The following is an 18,280-nucleotide window of genomic DNA, read 5'->3' on the forward strand; positions in this document are numbered from 1 at the left end:
CTGAAGTTTGGGTAACAGAAACAGACCTGCTATGGCTGCAACGGAATGAAGGAGAGGGGAAGCAGGCGCTCCCTGATTAGTTTGAAAACTACTAATGAATGCAACCCTGGCAAGTCATGAAAATACTTTTGAGCACAACAGAGACCCGGGCTTCCCTGGTGGCTCAGTGGTAAAGAATTCTGCCTGCCAATGAAGGAGCCTGCCTGGGTCAGGAAGGTTCCCTGGAGAAGGAAATGGCAACCCACTCCAGGCTTCGTGCCTACTTCTTCGAGTAGCCTGGCGGCCTACAACCCATGGGGTAGCCAAAGAGTCAAACAAGGCTTAGCGACTGAACAACAGACCCAGGCCTAGAGAAGAGGCTGATGTAGGTTAGAATCTGGAAACCTGTCTCCTCCACACGGCCCTTCTCCAAGCATGCCCTGCAGCGTTCCATCGCCGGGAAGCATGAGGGTCCCAAAAGCCTGCTTTTGCCTATCAGGTAGTAAGCACTCAAGGTTGGAAAAACGAGGTCTGGTTCTCGCTCTCCGCAGAAACTATGCCCCACCTCCAACTCTTGCTATCTCTGGCCTCATTTTCTCCTTCCAAATTAGTGAACCGTAGAGGTCGAGAGCTCTTCTCAACCCGGCGCTCAGAAACCCCAGAAATTGAGGTGGGGGGGGGGGTGGGCTGTGGACAGACAGCGGGAATCGTGAAGGCCGCGACCAACCTCCCAGGCGGCGGAAGTGCGTCGGTATGTCCGCCTCGCGGAGCATTTCGGGAACTGTAGTGAAGTTCGGCGGGGTGCGCAGAAACTGTAACCCTTTGGAGACCAGAGCGCGCCGGCGGAACTGGAACAGTTAGGAGCGTTCGACCACTCCCTTTGGCAGATAAAGCACCTGACGCGGAGACCTTCAGTCCTCTCCTCCCTCCGGTTTCGCTGGCCCCAGTCAAGAGCCTGATATCCAAGATTCTGGGCAAGACGAAGTGCCAAGTGGACAGCCCTACCCAACACTTAGAGTCGCCAGCTTCCTGTCCCCCACTATCCTGAAACCTTCCAGTTAAGGCCCCTTTCGTCCCCGCCCCACGAGCTGCTGCCTTCAGTAACCGGTAGCCAGCCCACCTTTTGAAGGGCGGGGAACTGAATCTCAGAGAAGGCAAGACTTGCCTAAAGTTGCACAGCAAGTCGGAGTAGAAACCGGATGCCTGTCCACCTCCTGCAATTTCTGAATCCCCGGTGGCTCTCACCATCCGTATCACATCCCCGCCCCCAACCTTTGTGCTCCAGCAGCTTGGAGCGACCAAACTCCCTGCCCCGCGGCGAGGAGTAGTCACGGTGGCGCATCGGAGAGGCGGCGAGCCCCAACACTCCTGCAGCCTGCGGTCCCCTTTAAGAACAGGCTCCGGCGGGACTACGTTTCCCAGAAGGCTTTGCCGGCGCGTTATGTAACTTTCCCTGCGAAGCGGCCTCTGGGGCAGAAAGAGGCGGCGGCGGCTGCGGCGGGAGAGGCGGGAGCCCGAGGCGGCGGCGCCCGCGGCCCATCGCGGGGCCCGAGCTGTGCGCCGCGGCCCGGAGCCTGGACCCGGCGGGGGCGCCGACGTATCTCTGCCAGTCTTTTCGAGGAGGCGGGAGTGAGGAAAAAGGCTTAGGGCCCAGGGGGCGGGGAAGGGGGGCCGGGCCTGGATCCGCGGGGAGGCCGAGCGAAAGGCCTGGCCGTGGCTCGCGCGGTCCCGAGGACGCGAATCAAACGGCGGCGGCGCGGATCGAACGGCGGCGGCGGCGGGTGGAAGGCGAGAGCCCGAACGGGCGCGTGCGGGGGCTATGGCGTCCGTGCAGGCGTCCCGCCGCCAGTGGTGCTACCTGTGCGACCTGCCCAAGATGCCGTGGGCCATGGTGTGGGACTTCAGTGAAGCCGTGTGCCGCGGATGCGTGAACTTCGAGGGCGCGGATCGCATCGAGCTGCTCATTGATGCCGCCCGCCAGCTCAAGCGCAGCCACGTGCTCCCCGAGGGCCGTTCGCCGGGACCCCCAGCCCTCAAGCACCCGGCCACTAAAGACCTGGCTGCCGCCGCCGCACAGGGCCCTCAGTTGCCGCCTCCACAGGCCCAGCCCCAGCCGTCGGGGACAGGCGGCGCTGTCTCCGGCCAGGACCGCTATGACAGGGCCACATCGTCGGGCCGCCTCCCCCTGCCCTCGCCCGCGCTGGAGTACACCCTGGGGTCCCGCCTGGCCAATGGGCTGGGCCGTGAAGAGGCTGTGGCGGAGGGGGCGCGAAGGGCCCTGCTTGGCTCCATGCCCGGCTTGGTGCCCCCCGGGCTGCTAGCAGCTGCGGTGTCTGGCCTGGGAAGCCGAGGCCTGACGCTGGCACCCGGCTTGAGTCCTGCCCGTCCAGCTTTCGGCTCCGATTTCGAGAAGGAGAAGCAACAGAGGAATGCGGACTGTCTGGCAGAACTGAACGAGGCCATGAGGGGCCGGGCAGAGGAATGGCACGGGCGCCCCAAAGCCGTGCGGGAACAACTGCTGGCGCTGTCCGCCTGCGCCCCTTTCAATGTCCGTTTCAAGAAGGATCACGGGCTGGTGGGACGTGTGTTCGCCTTCGATGCTACTGCCCGCCCGCCAGGCTACGAGTTCGAGCTGAAGCTCTTCACCGAATACCCCTGTGGTTCTGGCAACGTGTACGCAGGAGTCCTGGCCGTCGCTCGCCAGATGTTTCATGATGCTCTGCGCGAGCCGGGCAAGGCGCTGGCCTCATCAGGCTTCAAGTACCTCGAATATGAACGCCGGCACGGCTCTGGGGAATGGCGCCAGCTGGGGGAGCTGCTAACGGATGGGGTCCGCAGCTTCCGCGAGCCAGCCCCTGCCGAGGCCCTGCCCCAGCAGTATCCAGAGCCGGCCCCTGCAGCCCTCTGCGGCCCTCCCCCACGAGCCCCATCCCGGAATCTGGCTCCCACTCCACGCCGTCGCAAGGCCTCACCTGAGCCCGAGGGCGAGGCAGCTGGGAAGATGACCACAGAGGAGCAGCAGCAGCGGCACTGGGTGGCACCTGGCGGCCCATTCTCCGCTGATACCCCTGGTGTGCCCTCCCCCATCGCCGCCCTGAAGAACGTGGCCGAGGCCCTGGGCCACTCCCCTAAGGACCCCGCCGGGAGTGGGGGCCCTGTGCGCGCCGGGGGTGCCAGCCCCGCCGCCTCCTCCACGGCCCCGCCTCCAGCCCAGCATCGTCTAGTGGCCCGCAACGGTGAGGCAGAAGTGAGCCCCACAGCAGGGGCGGAAGCTGTTAGCGGGGGTGGTAGTGGCACCGGGGCGACCCCTGGGGCCCCCCTGTGCTGCACCCTCTGCCGGGAGCGTCTGGAAGACACCCACTTCGTCCAGTGCCCCTCAGTGCCCGGACATAAGTTTTGTTTTCCCTGCTCCCGGGAGTTCATCAAGGCTCAGGGCCCTGCTGGAGAGGTGTACTGCCCCAGCGGAGACAAGTGCCCGCTAGTGGGCTCCTCTGTCCCCTGGGCCTTCATGCAGGGAGAGATCGCCACCATCCTTGCTGGAGACATCAAGGTTAAAAAAGAACGGGACCCCTAGGCCACCACTGCCACCAGTCTACTGCCCATCTACCCCCGCCCCCCTCCACCCCTTGCCACCCACCGCTGCTGCGGATAAATTATTCCCTCCCCCACCCAGGCCTGTGCCTCCCTCACCTGTGTATATACCCACTTCCTTATCCCAGATGGGTCCCTTGGGGTAGATGCATTGAGGGTGGGGGGAGAAAGCTTCTGTCCGAGGGGGTGTTTGGGGTCCCCTGACCCCTCTGGTTTCCCTCCCCCCTCCTTGGCTTGGCTTTGCTGCTGCTTGTAGTTGAGGGAGAGGTGGACCCCTCCTCCTTGAGAAGGGGTCTCCTGAAATCTCGCTCTTTATAAACGAAGCAAAAGCATTTTATTGCCCCCCCCCCATCTTACTCCCTTTTCCTCCTTCAATAAACCGAAAGATGGGTTTTTTCCTTCTTGGCCCCTTAGTTGTGTGCGATGCTGCGCCCCCTTTGGGACTAAACTGATCCTGCAAGGGAGAGGACGTCGCTTTGTAGCCTCCAGGTGGCGCCCTTCACTCAGGTGGGCTCACCGGCTGTTTTTACAAAGGCTGGCCGAGCCTTCTAGCCATCAGCCCTTTTTCCAGATGCCAGAACTAAGGCTCACGCGGGAAGCGGGGCAGGGGAAGGGGGTGGCTCTTGCATGGTAGCCACAGCCAAGCTCGGGAATTAGGTTTCCCGTCTGGCCCATCCCCGGAAAGTAGAGGACACAGTGCCCCCGAGGGGGAATGGAAAGGCTTCCCAGAAGGGACGAGCTGTGAGTAGGGAGGGAGAAAATTAGGCCAGATTGCTAGGGGGAACTGCGCAAGGACATTTACCTCCTGAAGTGCACTAAACAGGGTCCCTGGGAAGACGGTGACTGCTGCTTACCTCTGCTGGTGCCCTGAACTGCGCGCCCATCGAGATCAGCCTCCAGGGCGGCCGCCCTGAGACACCGTGACTAGCCGGGTGGAAGGCACTCCCCCCGCGGTCGCCTCTGATGTGTGCGGCCTTGTCCCGCACCTGTCCCGGCCGGCTGATTATTAACCAGGACTTCCTGCTCGCTGGCGTCAGGGGGCGGGGCCTGAACGGGCTGCGGCAAAGCAGGGGTTAAGGGGAGGGGGCGGCCCCAAGAGCCCAGCCCCCACCCCAGCGGCCTTCCCCACTCCACCCCCCGCCCCTCGCGCGACCCTGACGTGGAGATTCCGGGAAGGGGGGAAAGCCGGGTGCAAAGGCCAGCAGGTGGCCGGAGAGATGGGGAGTGACCGTCCTGCCCCCCACAGTCCTGTCAGACGGTTGTGAGGCCCTAGGTTGCCCCAGGTGTCGGGAACCCAGCTGTTATATCACCCAACTCTGGAAGGCCTTAACGTCCAGACCCATGCTGGTTACCCAGGTGTCCCACCCACAAGTCCCAACTCTCAAATATTAGGGACCCTGGCGCCTGGTCCTCTGTAGCTGGAGCACCCTCAGTTCTTGGCCTGAGGGGTCCCCTACCTCCCCCCAGCCACCAGGTCTCAGGTGTTCTGTCACCCCTGGCACTGCCAGCCTGGGCTCTGGGCAGGGCTGGGAAAACCACCCCTGATTAAATACACCAAGGCGATAAGCGTGGGGCAAGGGAGACGCTGGATGGAGCTCCAAGCCTGAGCACCCCTCCTGGGCAATCTTGTGGCCTCCCCTGACCCAGCTCTGCAGACCCAAGTATTGAGTGGCTCCCCCTGCCCCCATCCTCAGAGTTAAGAGGACTCCAGACGCCAGGACACTATGCCCCACTAGGAGCTAAAGATCTATGGACGACACCTGGTCCTTTAAGAACAGCTGGTGGGTGGGTGGGGGGCAGGGGAGTCACCCCCAGCCTGGCTGGTGTGTATTCTAGATAGAGGTTGGGTTAACTATTAACAGAGCAGACAGCCTGAACTGCGTGGGTGTGAGGGGCTGGATCAGCCCCTCTTCATTCAGGGCCAGGGTGGGGCCAGAGCCAAGAGGCTCTGGAGTGATTTGGGGATCAGTTAGTGGATGAAGAGGCTTCATGAAAGGAGAGACGGGGACACAGAGAGAGACCCAGGGAAAGGTGGAGGCCACAGAGGTGATGAAGGAGCTGTAGAGACTGGCTCATTGAGAGAAGATAGAGACCCAGAGAGGAAAGAGAGATTGATGAGAGACCCTCAGAGATGAGGGAGATGTAGAAACAGAGACAAACAAACATTCAGAAAAGAAACATCCTGGAGGGTTAAGAGAGGCTGAGACACACTGAGGAAATGCCAGCAATAGAGAAAGGAGAGAGAAGAGAGACAGAGTCACAAAGAGGATGATAAAGAGGAGAGAGGGAGCGAGGAGGCTGTGAAGTCAGGGAGAGGGACAGGTTTGAACTAAAGAGTTAAGACATAAGAAGGGCGGGACTGGGTCTGTCAGTCACTTGGTCCCCATGGTAAGACCTGGCTCAGTCCTCACCTTCCAGGTCTCAACTCTGCTGACACGTCCTCCAGGAAGCTCTCCTTGACCCTCAGTCTGTGTTAGGTGCCATTTCTGGGTTCCTGCTCCCCTATCCCAGCCCTGAGCATTCTAAATCTTAATAGAACTGCACTGCGAGCCCCATAAGGGCAGAATCAAGGCTGTCTCAGTCCCACCGAGTCCCCAGTCTTGCCCAGCACTGGCTGGCTTAAAAGGATGGATAGATTAATGGATTTCCTCCCTTCAAGAAATGTTTATTCAGCACCCACTGTGTGACCAGCCCTGCTGTAGGTGCTGGGGATACAACAGGGAACAGAATGCCTTCTCTGATTTCATGCAGCTGACATTCAGGTGGGAGATACAGACCCATAAAATGTGGATCTCAGCTCCCGACCAGGGATCGAACTCATGCCCCCTGTGGCAGAGGTACAGAGTCCTAACCACTGGACCTCCAGGGAAGTGCCAGAGATTGGTACTTTAAAAAGGGAGGCAGGGCTTTCTGAGATGACACTAAAAACTAAAGGAGGTGAGGAAGCAAGCCAGGATCACTCTGGGAGAATGGCATGTGCAAAGGCCCTGAGGTGGGCATCTGCGTGGTTCGCTCCAGAAGCAGCCAGGCAGTCAGTGCAGCCCTGGCAACAGGGAGAGACATACAACTGAGGTCAGCAGGATGGTAGGGGCACACTGAGGGTCCTGTGGTCCTTAGGAAGGACTCTGGATTTTCATTTAATGGGATCAAGTAGAGGGTTTCAAGCCCTGAGAGAAGAGATGAAGCAAATGAGACAGAAAAAGCAAGGAATCAGCTGAGATGGACAGCATTCTGTTCAGCTCTGTGTCCAGGGCTCAACAGAGGGCCTAGTATATACGCCCAGTGACAGTGTGTGCAGGAGGGAATAAGAAGCAGATTGACAGAGAAAAGAGAATGACATTAGCTGGATGGACAAACGCCCAGGGAGAAGCCAGGTTAAGGACCCAGGATGCCCAGGGACAGCAGACAGACAGACACAGACAGACAGATGGCAGCCCAGCTGAGAAGTCCCATTCCTTCCAGAGGCCTCCCCACCCGGAAACCTTCCCAGGAGCTGGAAAAATCCCCCAGTCCCCCCTGCCCGCCTTGCCCTGTGGCGTGCCCACTCACACCTCAGGCAGAGGAAGCTGGCAGGCCCCACAGGAACCTTTCTGTGCGGGGGGGGTAAGGGCGGGAGGGCAGCAGGGACGAAGAGAGAGGAGTGGCTGGCGGGCAGGCAGCGGGCAGCGGCTACACAAAGGCCCCAGTGTCTGCCCCTCCTGCCCCTGGGTACAGATATAAATAATATGTACATATACCTTTATATATATATATATCTACCAGTGGGCTGGGGTGGGAGGCTGGGGGCCACACACTCCCCCCCTAAGGACCCTGGCAGAGCAGAGGTCTGCTCCTGTGGGGGCTGGGGCCTCAGAGACAGTGACCAACACTGAGTAGTTCCAGGTGAGAGGGACTTACAAGGTTCGAGAGAAACTTACAAGGTTCGAGAGAAACTTAGAAGATTCGAGATAAACAGGAAGAGACTGGCAGATTGTGGCCCCGAGTTAAAAACCAGGTGGCAGACAGAGTCGGTGGGCTTAAACGGAGACAGATCAGGAAAGGAGAGAAATCAGATTTCCCTGAGAAAAGACAAAAAATCTGAGCTGGATGGGACAGAATGAAGACAAGGGTCATTCCAGAGAATGAGCCACAGAGAAATGCAGGTGAGAGGAAGTCGGGACAGAAAGAAGCAGAGAGGCCAGCAGACAGCCAGGGAGCGACAAAGAGAAGCAGGCAGGCAGGCAGGCTAGGGCCAAGGCTGGGGGCTTGGGAAGCTGGGGGACCGTGGGTGGGGGAAGGGTCAGGGCACATCTCCAGTTTAGGGGCACCGCCTGTGGGGCTCTGGGCCAGCCCAGTCCAGGGCAGGCTAAGGGGCAGGGAGCGGAGGTGAGGGAGGTGGCCCTTGCGTTCCGGATCTTGGTGTTTACCTGGGGCAGGCATTGCAAACAGGCGCCCAGCCTGGCCCATGGCAGGGCGAGGGTGGGATGGGCTGGGCCGCAGCTGTGGGCACCAGTGGGCCCGACACGCCCACCTGTGGCCTGGGTGGTGAGTAAAACACACGGTGACACCTGGGAAGATGGTGACACATAGGGGGACAGACACAGTGACACACAGGGACGGATGCAGGCAGACCCGAGCATCCGAGACATAGACAGACCCACAGAGGCCAGTGACAGACACGCTGTCATAGACACGGTGACAGACACCGGGGCACAGCAGTGGGCAGACAGTGTTGAGCTTAGAGACACGGCCACAAAACACAGAGACTGAGGTCACAGTCAGACACTGCAGACGACGACTGCATGCATACACCGTGACACAAGCACCCATGGAGACCCAGCAACAAGACACACCGAGACACAGGCTCACACAACACCTGCTCACACACTGAGCACACGGATTGTGGAGGAACACGGAAGCCTGCAGACGCCATGGCAACGACACGCTGACACCAAGGCACACACGGACATCAACTCCTGGACTGCTGGCTTCGGGGTGCCCCCTCGGCCTCCGGTGGCGGGGTGTGAGCAGGGCTGAGCATGGGGGAGGGCTTGGGACCCCAGGGCCCCGCTGTGCTGCTCTAGAACAGCGCCCTGATCCAGGGTCCTGGCTCTGGGCCTGCGATCAAGTTCCAGCTCCCCACTCACCACCTGTGTGACCTTGGACAAGTCACTTCTTCAGGCCTCAGTTTCCCCAGTAATAAAATGGGTGGTGGGAAGGACTGGCTCCATGAAATGTCAGGTGCTTCCACAATGCCAGACACGTGGTGCGCCTTGGTAACTGTTAGCCTTACGTTCCTTTCTTCCTCGCCATCATCGGCGCACGTCTTCTGAGGCAGGTGGCTCTCTGCTCACAGCAGGGACCCTGCCTTGCCCTCTGATTCCCCACCCACGGGCTCCTCCCTTGGACCACGTCACCCAAAGCCACAGGCCATGCCCAGGTCCATCGGTCCCAGCCCAGGCTTCTCTGTGTCCCTGCGCTGTCCCTCCATCCCTGACCCCCAGCGTCTTCATGTCTGTCCATGCGTCCCATGTGTGACTGTGGTACTTTTCCATGCTGGCCACCCGCCGGCTGTCCCTGGGGTGGGGGTCACACCTGCCCACGCCGGCCGAGCCAGTGGCCACCAGACACCCTGACGGATGGCCCCACCCTCCCCCCCAGGACCCTACAACAACACCCGCCCCTCCGGCCACCTGAGGTCCCCACTGGGGCGGCCTGAGGCCTGAGCCTGGGGACAGGAAGCCCCAGGCCTGGCCGCCCTGAAAGCTTCTTTCAGCCTGGGCCTCCTCCGGCCGCCACCGACTCCTCCTGCGGAATAATATTTGGGCTGTTGGCCGGGGGGCGGGGGCCAGATCCGGAGGCCGCCTGGGAGAAGCCAGAAACCGCAGGGCTTCCTGCCTCGGGCCGGCCGACTCTGGGAGAGACCCCCAGGCCCGAGGGAGGGGGGCGGGCACCCGGGGAGACTGAGGGCCTTTCTCTCGGCACCAGTTGTTTTTTCCAGGAACCGGGAGGAATTCCCCAGCCTGCCCAGGACAGCGAGGCTGGTGGGACGGCTGACGGGGAGCCAGCGCGGCAGGGGGCGGGGGGGTGACACGCAGCCGGCGGGGCAGGCACGGTGACAGAAATAGAGGGCCTGGCCTGCGAGGTGGCAGGTAGAGGCGGAAACTCAGGGAGCCGGGAGAGGGAGGCCAAAGGAGGAGGAGGAGGAGAGAGGCCAGAGAACCAAGCGAGTGGAGGGAGGCAGACCCCCAGAGAGAAAGACTTAGAGCCCCAAGGGAAGGAGGGAGCATTCAGAGAGGGAGGGAGGGACACACTCAGAGGAATGGAGCAGATGAGAGAGAGCAAGGCAGAACGTTCGAGAGACAGACACACAGAGGATGTGCGAGCTGCCCACAAACCAAAGGACAGAGATTAAGACACAGAGACAAGAAGGGCCATAGATGACACTAGGGGACAGACAGATGGACACCCAGGAAGTGGGAGAAACATCCCTCTCCCTTCTGTCCTCCGTCTGTCTCTCTGTCACTTTCTCATACACACACACACACACACACACATAAAAGAGACCGTTTTTGGGCTTCGAATGGACTGACTAAATGAAAGAGTGGCTACAGAGCCAACTGCCATGAAAGGCAAATACAAACTAAGGAAAAGACACCTGCTCCAGCCAGCCTGGCGGCACGACCTTGGCCCCGGCCTTTCCCATTCTGGGCCTCAGTTTCCACCCTGTAAAATAAGGGCCGTGAAGAACACACCTGTGTTTCCCAGAGAGCCATGCCCTCGGGAACATCTGAGCCACAGATACCAGACTCAGAGCCTAGGCAGAGACGTGGACGAATAGAAGCCCCTAGACCCCAAACCCCCAGTGTCCAAAGGAAGAGTCAGCCCCTTTCCCCCACACCTGCATGTGAAAGAGACAAAGACACACCAGAGCTCGCCAATATACACTCACACACAGCCACAACAGTGACAGGAAGGCGGCAAAGACAGGCACAAGTCACAGAGACATACTTTTTAGAAGACGTACAGACAGATGCTGACTCACAGAAATACACAATGAAATACACAATGGCCCACAACACCAATGTAGGCATAGGTAGACTCTTTGAGGCAGCAGGCAAGTAGACAAAGGGACATACATCCAACAGAGACACACATCCAACAGTGTGAGACCCAGAGGGTCCCAGAGATAGGTGCGTAAGAGAACCACACACACACACAAAACAAGGCAGACACACAGAAGTCTGATATCCTGAGACACCTACAGTAAGCACATGGAGAATGGACACAGAAATTAACACAATTAAGGGATACAAGCCATAGGTAACACCCACAGCAGACCATGGGGACCTCAATGGCTGCAGCGATACCCTATGACCCGCAGAGGCACAGGCGCACATACACACAAACACACAGTCTCCTTCAGTTAGCACCTCATTTGTTCCTCCTCCTCCTCCTCTCCAGCTTAACCAAAAATTGAGCGGTCCCAGGGCTCTCTGAACCTCAGTGCTTAGAGGCATGTGTCAAGAGAGTGGGGGTGGGGAGATGGCCTTGGTCACTTCAGAGCCACCTCCGCCTGCTGCCCCGGCCCCATGGCTGCGGGGGCTGCTATCTGTGAGCAAACTGTCCTTGGGGTCAGGGACAGCAAAGAGCCAAAGGTCAGGTCGATTCCTCCCCCAGCCCTTCCCCCAGAGGCAACCGGCTCTTGGGGGCAGGAAGGAGAGGGGACAGGACACAGCAATTCAGCTGTTTCAGCCTCAAAGGGCCCACTGGCTAAGGAAAAGACACATTCAATAAGAGGCAGAAATGGTGCCTTTAATGGTCAAACACAGCCAGTATCCCCCTTCCCCGGCAAGAACCAGACTTTAGTAGAAATCCCCCACACCCTAACCAGTCCTTTCTGGTTTCTCCTGGACCAGAGGGAGAATGGGCTCCAGAAAAAAAAGAAACAAGGAGTATCCTCATCTCTATCTCTCACTCAGCTCACACCAGAGACAGGGATGACATGGCCGACACCGGGGCTGTGGTGGCCGTTATGTTGCACAGCAGTACATGGGTGATGGCAGACCGTCGATATGGTGGCCATCATAGCACCCAATGGGCCAAAGAAGATGCAACCAAAATGGTGCCACCAGCACATCCAGAGGCTCAGCCAAGAGGCTGGGCATCACAGCTCCCAAGGGGCCAACCAAGAAGTCATCCCAGAGGGTGGCCATCTGAAGACCCAACAGGTCAACCTCATCACATCGATCAGTATGGCAGTCTTCACAGTACTCAGTGGGCCCACCACGATGTCAGTGGCAGCTATCATAGTACTCAGTGGATCAACACGATGCCCACAGGGATGGCAGTCACCACGGTGAGCAGTAGACCAGCCAAGATGTTGACAGACGGGACAAGCAAGGTGTCCCCGGGGAAGGTCAGGCCCCAAGAGCTCAATGGTATGAGCTGCAGCCCCAACCCTGCTAGGATGCGTTAAGCAGAGAGCGGGAATAGAGGCCCTGGTAGTAGACCCCAGGCTCCCCACCCTCTGCCCCGTAGCCCCCAAATCCCACGTCCAGCTTGGGGGGTGCTGGTGACTGTTCAGACATCAGGTTGTTGATGGAGAAAGGGTGATTGAAGTTGTAGGGTGCATCCAGCTTTAGCTCCCCTGGGAGCTCCAGGCCGGTGAAGTAGGGCGTGGAGGGAGCAGCGGGCGAGCCACAGTCCAGAGCCCCCACTTCGTCCCCACCCTGGGCCTCCGGCGCAGGGGGCGGGGGCTGCGGCTGCGGCGTGGAGGCCACAGTGGTGGCAGGGGCGGCGGTGGCGGAGGCCGACCCCGCACTGTTCCTGGAGGCCAAGCTCCCGCCGCCCCCTTTCTTCACCTTCTCCTCCAGCTTGAAGCGCTTCTGGCGGCGTAGGTAGCAGCCGTTCTCAAACATGTTACCTGAGCTGGGGTGCAGGGCCCAGTAGGAGCCCTTGCCCGGCTTGTCCGGCGAGCGCGCCACCTTGACGAAGCAGTCGTTGAAAGACAGCGAGTGGCGGATGGAGTTCTGCCAGCGCTGCTGGTTCTCGCGATAGTAGGGGAAGAGGTCCATGATCCACTGGTAGATCTCGCTCAGGGTCAGCATCTTGCCCGGCGCCTGCTGGATGGCCATGGTGATGAGCGAGATGTAGGAGTAGGGCGGCTTGGCGTGAGCCAGGGGCCGCCGGTACCCTTTCGGCATCTCCTTCCCGTGGACCAGCCCCGGGCCCGGGCCCCCGTACCCTGAGCTGCCGCCTCCACCAGTGCTGGCACCCAGGCCTGGGAAGGTGGGCCCCAGGGGCGCTGTGGGGGCTGGGGGCGCCAGGGGTCCAGTGGGCAGTGGGGAGGCAGGGAGCCCCCCTGGGGGGTAGGGAGAGCTCAGAGGGTTCAGGGTCATATAGGAGTTGAGGGGGGCCATGGTGGGTACTGGGGTCACTGGAGAATAGACCTACAGGGAGAGAAGGAGAGATGGCAAGTGGTGAGTCTCTGCTCTGTGGGTAAGCAAAGCGCGGCTGCACCCATTTTGCGTCCCTCTGTCTACGCGTCTTGCTCTTCCATCTTTACCTGTCTCTGTAAATGGCTGTCTCTTCAAGCCTCTCTTTCTGCCACCTTTTCACGCATCCCTCTCCCTGACCCCATCTCCCACATCTCATGCACATGCTTTAAGTAGTTCTCAAAGTGTGGTCCAAGATACCCTGGGGAGTGTCTGAGACTCTTTTTGGGGATCAGCGAGGTCAAACCATTTTCGTATAATGCTAAGATATGACTAACCTTTTTCACTTGGTTACTCTCAAGTGTACAGTGGAGTTTTCCAGAGTCCACATGACATGGAATATTGCAACAGCCCAAACGTAGAAGCAGCTAGGAAAATCCAGCTGGCTTCTACTGAACCAGACACTAAAGAGACGGGCAAAAATGTTACTGTGCCTCTCCTCTCCTTAAATGTTCTGAAATACAGTTATTTTAATAAAAATACACACTACTTATACTAACACATTGTTGCTATTTTTAAATGAATGAATGCCTATTTTTAAAATGTCTCAGTTTTCATTTTGAATGTGGTAACAACCAATATAACCCTGATCAATAAAAACTGTTTGGGGTCCTCAATAATTTTAAGAGTGTGACGAGGTTCTGAGACCAAAAAGAAAAAAAAAATTGAGAACTGCTGATTTATCTAATAATGGAATCTACCTCTGTACTCTCTATCCATCTTTTAGGTTATAAAATTATAGCTTTATAAGTCAAAGCACCTGAAAATCAGAAATCACATATTTCCACCTAATAAAGGTCATCTGTTTATTAAATGTCATCAAATCTAAGCTTCAGTAGTATTTTAAGTGTCAATAAGAATGGAAAAAAAACATTGTCAGTTATAATCTCCAGACACCACTGACTGTAAAACCCATTCCATTTTCAGAAAGGTTCAAATGGGGGAAAATGTGCATCTTAGCTCAGTGAAATAAGGTAGACATTGCTATGTCTTTGTAAGTAACTATCTCGTCTCTCAAATATTCAGCTGACACCTACTGTGTGCCGGGCACTACTCCAGGCACTTCCCAGGAAAGTTCTGCTCTCATCCTTGTGACCACACTATGGGGAGGCGCTATCATGACACCCATTGTTCAGCTGAGCAAGCTGAGGCCCCAGAGAGGTTGTCCAGGAGTCACACAGCAAGGAAGGAGAAGAACTGGGATTCTGAATCCAGGCAGTCTGGCTCCACATGGGTGTTCTGGATCCAGCTATAAAAGCAGTGACCAAGACACGGAAACGCCTGCCCTCAGGGAGCTGTCAGTCTAGCAGAAAGTGGACAAGATAAGTAAGGAAAGTACAAAGCTTGGTGGATGGGGACTTCTCATTCTGTGAGCATTTATCCCTTTCATCCTGTCTTCCATCCATTCCCTGGCAATATTCCATCTGTCTGTCTGTCCTGCTTCCTCTCCCTGGGGGTGGGGTGGGTCTCATGACACTGGGGTTGCTGCTCTAGCTCTGATGGAACCACCACTGAGTCAATGTGTCCCATCTCACCCCCCTGTCTCTTAAGCGTCCGCACAGACCAAGGTACAGAGAGAAAAAGGAACTGCCAGGGTCACTCAGGGAGCCAGAGACAGGTGGTAACCAACCCCAGGTCTGCATTCCAGGAGAGAAACTCTCCCTGTCTTCTTTCGCGTGTCTGTCAGGTAGCGCTTTCTTCTTAGGTCTCTTTGACTCTCCCTGTTGGTGTCTGTTCATCTCCTTCCCTGTCTCAGTTCCTCTGCACTCCTTCCCTGCCTCCCTCCCTCCTCTGTCTCTCCCCCCGCCCCCACACTCTCTCCTCCATCTCTTTCTCTCCCTCCTCTGCCTTTCTTTTCGCACAAAAGACACTCACAGCCCCCATCTCTCTCTTCCTCTGCCCCCGCCCATCTCTCTCACACCTCTTTCTCCAGTCCTTGGAACTCTCCCTCTGATTACCCCCCTGCTTTCCCACCCACTCCTCTCTTTCTTTCTCCTTCAGTACATCTTTGCATCTCTCTGCCCCTTCCCTGGGCACCGCTGTCTCTCTAGAAGTCTCACATTGAAATTGGAGCCACAGCTATTTCCCTCCCCCATGCACTGGTCTCCCCTGTGGTTGGCTGGCTCTGGTCCCTCCCCAGAAGTAAGAGAAGAGGGTCCTTCGGAGAGAGGGGAGGTGTTGGAACTCAGGGGGATCCACTGAGAGTTCCTGAATCCCTCTATGACCCCTGATGCTTCTCCAGCTCAGTCAGACTCTTGTATCGCAGAAGAAGACAGACTGGGACCCCAGAGCCCTTCTTTTCTGGCTCCCCACCCACACGGAAGTCCTCCTTGAGGTCTGACCTCAAGCCTCCAGCTGCCCTAATCCACCGTCAGCTTTCACACGCCCCGGGGCTGGGATGAACCCCCAGTGTCCGGGTCTGAACCGGATCTCCCCTGAGAGGGCGGGGCTGAGACTGGGGGGGAAGCCCTGAGGGGACCTGCACCCCCACCCCAGGAGGCTGGAATTTCTCCCCTTTCATTTCCTTATTGTCTCTGGAGGAGGGTGTGACAGGGAGCGCAGGGAGGTGGTGTGAAGCCAGAAGCTAGTTTCTAATCCTGGTCCCAGCCTAGGACCTCGGGTGGCCCCTACACTCCGAGAGGCTTTAGGTTCTCCATCTAGGAGATGGGGAGGGGGAGCAGTTGGACCAGCCGATTTGTGAGAACCGGGGGTCTGGGGGGATGCCTGAGGACTATAACTTCCCAATTTCTCTCCAGACAAAGAGCCAGCCTGGTGGAGGGGGGTGCCATCACCCCAGCAGAAGGGCATGGTGGGCAAGAAGCAGTGTGGGGTCCGTCCCCCGCCACCCCGGTTCTCAGTTGCTGAGTGAGTGCAGAAGTTTCTCCTCTCATTGTTCTGACCCAGGTGGAGGAGGTGGTTTTGTTGATGGGAAAGTTGAGGAGACCCTCACACAGTACGTCCATTTCCAGCCCCCTATATGTCATCTCTTCCAAAATATGCCCCCAAATGCTGACTATCTCTAGACTGTCCCTCAATTTCAGAGACAGTTTCACACACCTTGTCCCCTAAGCTTCAGGCTGTGCCCCAAATAATGACTCCTTCAGCCTAGAGCCCCACAATTTACTTTTTAAGATACACCTCCTAAACACTGATTTGTAGTTGGTACCCTTAAAGTACAACCCCAGGATCAGAACCATGCAAGGCATTCAGCTGAGATTCTCCTACCACCTGGGAGCCTCCTCCACCAACCTGGTCTCTGCCTTCCCCACCCTAGAACCGACATCGCCTCCACCTCTCAACGCTCCCAATCCCTTCCCTGCCCCACCCCACGTGCACCTCACACCTCCACAGCCCCAGGACTGGCCCCTCCTGGGCACTTTGCCAAGCCTCGCAGGCCTGGGTATCCAGGAGTCCCACCCTACAGCTTCAAACCCCAGACCCAGAACTCAGGCACGCTGGGGCCCCTGTAAACCCCAGATCTTAGTGTCTTGGAGAACTCAACCCTAGAAGTCCCACATCCCACCTCAAGCCCACAGTCCTCATCCGGGTTAGAAACCCAAGTATCCAGACCCCCATAACCTTCTGGCTAGGACCCTGTCCCACCTCCACTTCATTGTTGACTAGAGAGCAAGCAGGCTAAGACAGAGTCCTTGCAGCAAGAGGAATGCAAGTTAGACCTGGGGAAGGACTTTCCGTCTGCTAGGGCAAGCGAATTATTATTCTCTGCCCCCTACCCCAGGGAAGTCTTGTCCTGTCCGAGATGGGACTGGTAAGGACATTAGCAATTTGTGGAGATCGGTGGAAGATGGGGGTGGGTCGGGGGTGGGCGAAATCTGACACCCTTCAGACTCCAGCAAGGAGAATCCCTACTGAGGGTTTCTCTAATAACACTTAGACCCCTGAAGTTCAGCTGGGAGGGGTGAGGGTCAAGAGTAGGGACCTGCTAGAAAGAGACTGACCCCCTCTGCTGCCAATGCTGTTGCCCCTACCCCCTGCTCTCAGGATCCCGACTCTGACTGCGTCTGGCCCCTTACCTATCTGAGCCCCAGCTCTTAAATCACCTGTTATTTCACACTTCCCAAACCAGGCTTCATCTCTGACCACCTTCATCTCTTATCCTTGAGCACCTACCCCTATTTCTGACTTTAAAATAGAAATCAACCCCAATCCTTATCCCAGAGCCCCAGTTCTTACATCTACCCCAGACCCCCATCTTTAACCCTGAATTCTAACCCTGAGCTATCGGCTCAGACTTCTCTGAATGGTGACCTCCCTCTCCCATCTCTTAGTCACTGTATTTCCCCCTAATTTTGAACCCCGTTGCCTAATCCCTCAGCTCTCTCCGTATCCCGGAGCTCTGATTCCTACCTTTGGTTTATTCATTTTAATTCCTTTTACTCTGGGTCCCTGACATTCAGCCCTCACGTATGAGCTATGACTTGACCGTTGGCTGAATTACTCCCATTTAAGCCCTCACTCCGACAAGCCTGCCTAAACCGCGCTCCCATGCATTGTCCCCCGTCTGACTCCTTACACCTGGTCTCCGTGTGTCCAGTTCCCCCGCTCCCAGGTTCTATTTGGGGCCACCGTTTGAGTCCACACCCAGGTCCTTACCCCCATTTAACCCCGCACCCTGATCCCTGCCCGCCGCCCCCTCCCGCGCCAGTTCCCGCTCCGCCATCCCCGAGGACACACCTCGCCCGCCTCCGGGTAGTAGCTCCACTCGGCCAGGTCGTGGGCCTCCATCTTCACCGAGCCCAGCATCCCCCGGGCCTGCGCCCCCACCCGCCCCCGCTCCGGCCCGGGGAGAACCGAGAGTTTCGGATCTCTCGGCCGGCACTGCCCGAGTTCCGACCCGCGCCCGTCCGTCCGACCGCCCAGGGTCCCAGTCGTCCAGGGCGCCGCGGGAGGCGGCCACGCTTTATAGCCGGGACACCCCCGCCCTCGCCCGCCCTGGGCTCCCCTCCCGCCTCCCCGAGGGCGGTGCGCCCGGATTGGGGCGCCCCCTGCGGGATTGCGAGGAGACAGACCTCAGGCGCCGGGATCCGCAGCCCGGGGACGAGAGACCTGGGAACCAATGAAGAATGACAGAGCTATATGTGGGAAACAATTGCTCATTCTAAAAGCCTCGAGGGCAGAACTCTAGGTCCCTTCTACTTAGGGTTTTCATCATCTCAACTGGAGCAGGCGAACAGCCAGCAAGACTTGTTGGAGTGGAGAGGGGACTCAGAGCC

At 58.0% G+C, this 18,280-nt stretch overlaps 2 protein-coding genes across 2 annotated transcripts; one reads left to right on the forward strand and one right to left on the reverse strand.

The window, feature by feature from the left end:
- Window positions 1–1,451: 1,451 nt before the first annotated feature.
- On the forward strand, window positions 1,452–3,968 carry IRF2BP1 (interferon regulatory factor 2 binding protein 1). The gene has a single exon (XM_055411820.2). It carries the CDS (start codon window positions 1,799–1,801, stop codon window positions 3,551–3,553), a length of 1,755 nt encoding a protein of 584 aa, XP_055267795.1. The 5' UTR covers window positions 1,452–1,798; the 3' UTR covers window positions 3,554–3,968.
- Window positions 3,969–12,014: 8,046 nt separating this feature from the next.
- FOXA3 (forkhead box A3) lies at window positions 12,015–17,891 on the reverse strand. Its single transcript, XM_055411831.2, has 2 exons — window positions 17,742–17,891; window positions 12,015–13,001 (listed from the first exon to the last, which is right to left on the reverse strand). Exons 1-2 carry the CDS (start codon window positions 17,808–17,810, stop codon window positions 12,015–12,017), a joined length of 1,056 nt encoding a protein of 351 aa, XP_055267806.1. The 5' UTR covers window positions 17,811–17,891.
- Window positions 17,892–18,280: the final 389 nt, after the last annotated feature.

Source organism: Moschus berezovskii, chromosome 22 (genome assembly GCF_049115385.1).
Source record: "Moschus berezovskii isolate FMDL1 chromosome 22, NW_MosBer_1.0, whole genome shotgun sequence".
In the NCBI taxonomy this organism is placed as follows: Eukaryota; Metazoa; Chordata; class Mammalia; order Artiodactyla; family Moschidae; genus Moschus; species Moschus berezovskii.

Coding starts and splice junctions, on each gene's coding strand:
- FOXA3 (XM_055411831.2), bottom strand. CDS start 17,810: ATGCTGGGCTCGGTGAAGATGGAGGCCCACGACCTGGCCGAGTGGAGC. Junction 13,002..17,741: donor ACTACCCGGAGGCGGGCGAG/GTGTGTCCTCGG, acceptor CTCTCCCTGTAG/GTCTATTCTCCAGTGACCCC.
- IRF2BP1 (XM_055411820.2), top strand. CDS start 1,799: ATGGCGTCCGTGCAGGCGTCCCGCCGCCAGTGGTGCTACCTGTGCGAC.